The sequence below is a fragment of the Saccoglossus kowalevskii genome, chromosome 6 (genome assembly GCF_978046115.1).
Source record: "Saccoglossus kowalevskii chromosome 6, keSacKowa6.1, whole genome shotgun sequence".
In the NCBI taxonomy this organism is placed as follows: Eukaryota; Metazoa; Hemichordata; class Enteropneusta; family Harrimaniidae; genus Saccoglossus; species Saccoglossus kowalevskii.
In genome coordinates, this window is record NC_140646.1 from 31,435,401 (window position 1) to 31,439,302 (window position 3,902).

The window sequence follows — 3,902 nt, forward strand, 5'->3', positions numbered from 1 at the left end:
CGCTTACGGGATTTTGCGAGAGGTCACGAGATTTGACGAGATTTGGGAAATGGACGTCAAATTACTTGTAATTTGCACATTTTTGCTCATATTCTAACTTTTTAAATGCAAACTTAACCGTCCAATTGCCATTTAGGTGCAGAAACGTATTTGCATTTTTTGCGAAAAAAAAAATATGTCACGAACCACGAACCAACGTTCTGAAAATAACGTACATTAGTTTGTTCGTTTGTTTGTTGCATGTTTTTATTCGACTTTTGTTGGAGGGCTTCGTACACTGGGTTTCACGTTCATCCACAGGCAACCACCTGAATATGCAATGGCTGGAAGGCGTAACATAAAATATGTCAAGCCAAACGAGCCGACTTTCCTGTCCAAATTTAAAGAGAGTGTCGGCTACAAGGAAGGACCAACTGTCAATACTAAGGTAGGAACAAAGCCACTGTCTGCATGCGCACAGTTAGTTACAACAAAGAAACTGCAAAAGCGGCATTTAAATGCTCGATTGCATGACCAGGCTCAACCAGCCAACGTATGTGTTATAAAATGCATAATTATTGTAAAGTTTGTAAAACAAAAGGCTACTGAATGCACATTCAGCTGGCAGACCCTTGTCAGCTGGCTTCCCTGAAACATTTGTTTATAAAGATCAACTTATTTGACGATGCTAAACATGGTCGCGAATTATCTGGTTCGAGATCGAATATGGTTTGTGATTGTATGTACTGGTATTTCTGCTTTCTATTACTTGATCTAATTCTTTTAAAATGACACCCATTTTTCATTTGTCGGACTAAATTGCAACAAATCTGTCTTACTTGTGATAGAATGTGTCCTGTAATTTATAAAATGATCAACGAAAAATCATGTCTGTTAAAATTCCCTGCTATAATAAATTCTTTATTGGCGATGTACAATGTATACTAATTTGATGATGTCTTCAAACATAGCTGTCCACTTATTCATATTATTTGGTAATGAAAATTGATTGGTGAATCCACACTTAGTTTGAGTCTTTCTCGTTTCCATCTTGTTTTCAAATGGTAATGACTTACAGAACCGAAACAATGACACACCGAACAATACTCTATTAAGTAGTATTATGCTGCATAACATGCCATTAGTGTTTGCTTTGTTGATACCCAAGTGGTAACATCTGGTACGAGTTAAAACTCATGAAACAGAAAAATTTAAAAAGCTATAAGTTTTGGTTTTACATAATTATATTTTATACAGTTGTTGAAATCATTTGTATTAGTTTGATGATAAAGTCAGCAACAAATTTGGAGGAATAATTGTGTACTTCCAGGATGCACATGTTAATTCAGTATATCAAAGAGTGCAAGTATCAGCCCACCATGCTCGGCTGCACTTATATATACTATACTATTTCAATTTAGATATTGATCCAAAATATCTCCCTATCTACAGAAGCACATGCAAAGTTTTGACAGTGATGAAGATGATGATAGGCCGGAAGAGGATGAAGAGAAACCTGTAGTCGTGGCTACCAAGTCAGGAGATCTGTCGCAGGAGGAAGCAGAGCATTATGCAAAGTCTGTGGGAAAGAAATTAACAGATCTTGGTAAAGATGGTGAGTAGAATTCTCAATGTTAACTCCCTAATATAACAGTCACAAATAGATCATACCACTATTCAGCAAATTCACTCTAAATTTCACATAAGATATGTATCTTTGCATTTGAAATGGCAACTGGATAACTGGAACATGTTGGTTACCATACATGTATGGTGATGAACCCAGCTTCATTAACAAATCATAGCGCAATGTGTTGATACGTCGTGCATCATTTTTTGTAAGTCTAATTTCTGTGATTTAAACATCATTCCTGTGGATGGCAATGAAAGTGAATTACAAACTTCTTCATCTAAACTTACATCATCGAGTTTAGCACCCAAGGTACTCGGCTCCGGAAATCATGTTTTTTAAGCGTGGGTGCTTAGTCAAGCATTATGTTCGTCACAATGTGACATGCCAGTGAGTTTGAAACAAGTATTTACTAGTACCTGCTAACACCATTTCCAGCCCATCAACAGGTCATATTCAAAGCATAGTTTACCCATTCATGTTGATGATACTCACAATAGTACTGTAATTATTCAGAAATGCCTAATGATGTACAATGACAAGGTTTCATGACTTGATGGTCAAATTTGAAAATAAAAGTTTTGGCAGAAGTAGGGGGTGGGCTTTAGCTAGTTGAGCATTAGCCTCAAGTTGGACGAGTATGGTGACTTGCATACCGGAAGATGCTTTGTACTAAATGTTCTTTATTTCTGCTTTATGTACCTACAATACTCTTTGTTTACAATACAATGTGAACTTCATATTACTAAACTACAAATTCCTATACTATATACTATAGTAAGATGATTTGGAGATCACTGTATCATTTTCTGTTGCATCATTAGTGTGCCAGAAAATGTGCATAACAATTTGTCAGCACAATGTCCTATTGGCTTAAAGAGCATACTGGCTCTATACCTGTTTTTAACTTTATGCTCAGAAGGTCATCAAACAATAAATCATCTTCTGATTTCCCCCACTGCAGATACAACAATTGATGGCAAGATAAAATACAAGAAGCCAAAAAAGAGAGAATCCAGTGAAGGAGGATTAGGAGGAACTTCATCCAAGAAAAAGAAAACAGATGAGAAAGAAGACACAAAGAAAAAAACAAAAATGACTCAAGTGAAAAATTCAAGTTTGTTGTCATTTGATGATGACTCTGAGTAGTGTTCTCATCAATGTGTCTTTGGCTGAGTAACAATGTTGACTAAGTATCTCAGTTTACTGTTAAACTTGCACTTGACTGCAATTCAAATGTGTAAACTTTATGATGATGTAAATTCTGAAAAGTATGAACAGTTTAAAAGATTTACATTTAATAGTCAATCATGCTTTAGTTACTTATACAGTATAAATGAAAGCTTCAACAAGTGATAAAATGTTTAGCATGAAATCTGCTTGCCACAATAGTTGTACAACATGATTGATATCACCAGTGGCTGATCGTGAATTAGACTAGTTAATTGATGATGTGACATTTCTTGCGATACGTTGCTCTAATGCACTGACTCAGAGTTCTAGACTGTCCTGGCAGGTCTCCATCAACAAAACTAGCCAACACTCACCCCAGGAAAGACTGTTAAGTTGATACTTAACTCAATGTGAAGTGGTGAACACATTTGTATGATTTTCTTGATTTTTAAAAACTCAGAACTAACATATAGTAGTTAAACATTTTGCATACAATCTGTGACTGCCATATTTTTTTCAAGAAAACAACCAAAGTTATTGACATGCTAATTATTTGTAATAAGAATTTTGAAGATTGTATGTAAATTATTCGCCATGTTACTGGTAGATGTTTTTTTCAAAATCAAAGCACTTAAAATTATTTTAGATTTTCATGTGATGTGAAGTGTTGTTTAACTAATTAAATTTGAATATGTTGTATTTTATATTTGATCTACTGGGATATACTTTTAATAAATGATCCTTTTCAAAACTTGTTGATGGTTGGTCTCTCATTTCAATTCTATTCTGTGTTTTACACAATCTGCAAGGAATAATCTGTTTTTCGACTGTACGCAATTCAGTGTTGCAATGTACGTAGTTTTACCACTGTATTCTGGTTTACTTGTCAATTGTGGAGTAACTTTTATACTTATTTCACCATCTTATCGTAGTAAAAAAATGAATGGTAGTTTGTATGCCTTGTCAATAACCAGCACTGTCATCAGAACTGATGGCTCACACAACAAAGGATGTTGATAGCGGCCAATTTAAAGAAATTTGAAAGTTGTACATTTTCAGGCAAGCTAGTAAATTCGGCTTAGTCTTTTCCACGAAATGAAACGAAATAAAACTATATAAC

At 34.8% G+C, this 3,902-nt stretch overlaps 1 protein-coding gene across 1 annotated transcript; it reads left to right on the forward strand.

Annotated features, from left to right (window-relative positions):
- Nucleotides 1–219: 219 nt before the first annotated feature.
- LOC100377400 (uncharacterized protein KIAA1143 homolog) lies at nucleotides 220–3,205 on the forward strand. Its single transcript, XM_006824677.3, has 3 exons — nucleotides 220–427; nucleotides 1,432–1,594; nucleotides 2,574–3,205. The coding sequence occupies exons 1-3, from the start codon at nucleotides 320–322 to the stop codon at nucleotides 2,756–2,758; spliced, it is 456 nt and encodes a 151-aa protein (XP_006824740.1). The 5' UTR covers nucleotides 220–319; the 3' UTR covers nucleotides 2,759–3,205.
- Nucleotides 3,206–3,902: the final 697 nt, after the last annotated feature.

Coding starts and splice junctions, on each gene's coding strand:
- LOC100377400 (XM_006824677.3), top strand. CDS start 320: ATGGCTGGAAGGCGTAACATAAAATATGTCAAGCCAAACGAGCCGACT. Junction 428..1,431: donor GACCAACTGTCAATACTAAG/GTAGGAACAAAG, acceptor CCCTATCTACAG/AAGCACATGCAAAGTTTTGA. Junction 1,595..2,573: donor AACAGATCTTGGTAAAGATG/GTGAGTAGAATT, acceptor CCCCCACTGCAG/ATACAACAATTGATGGCAAG.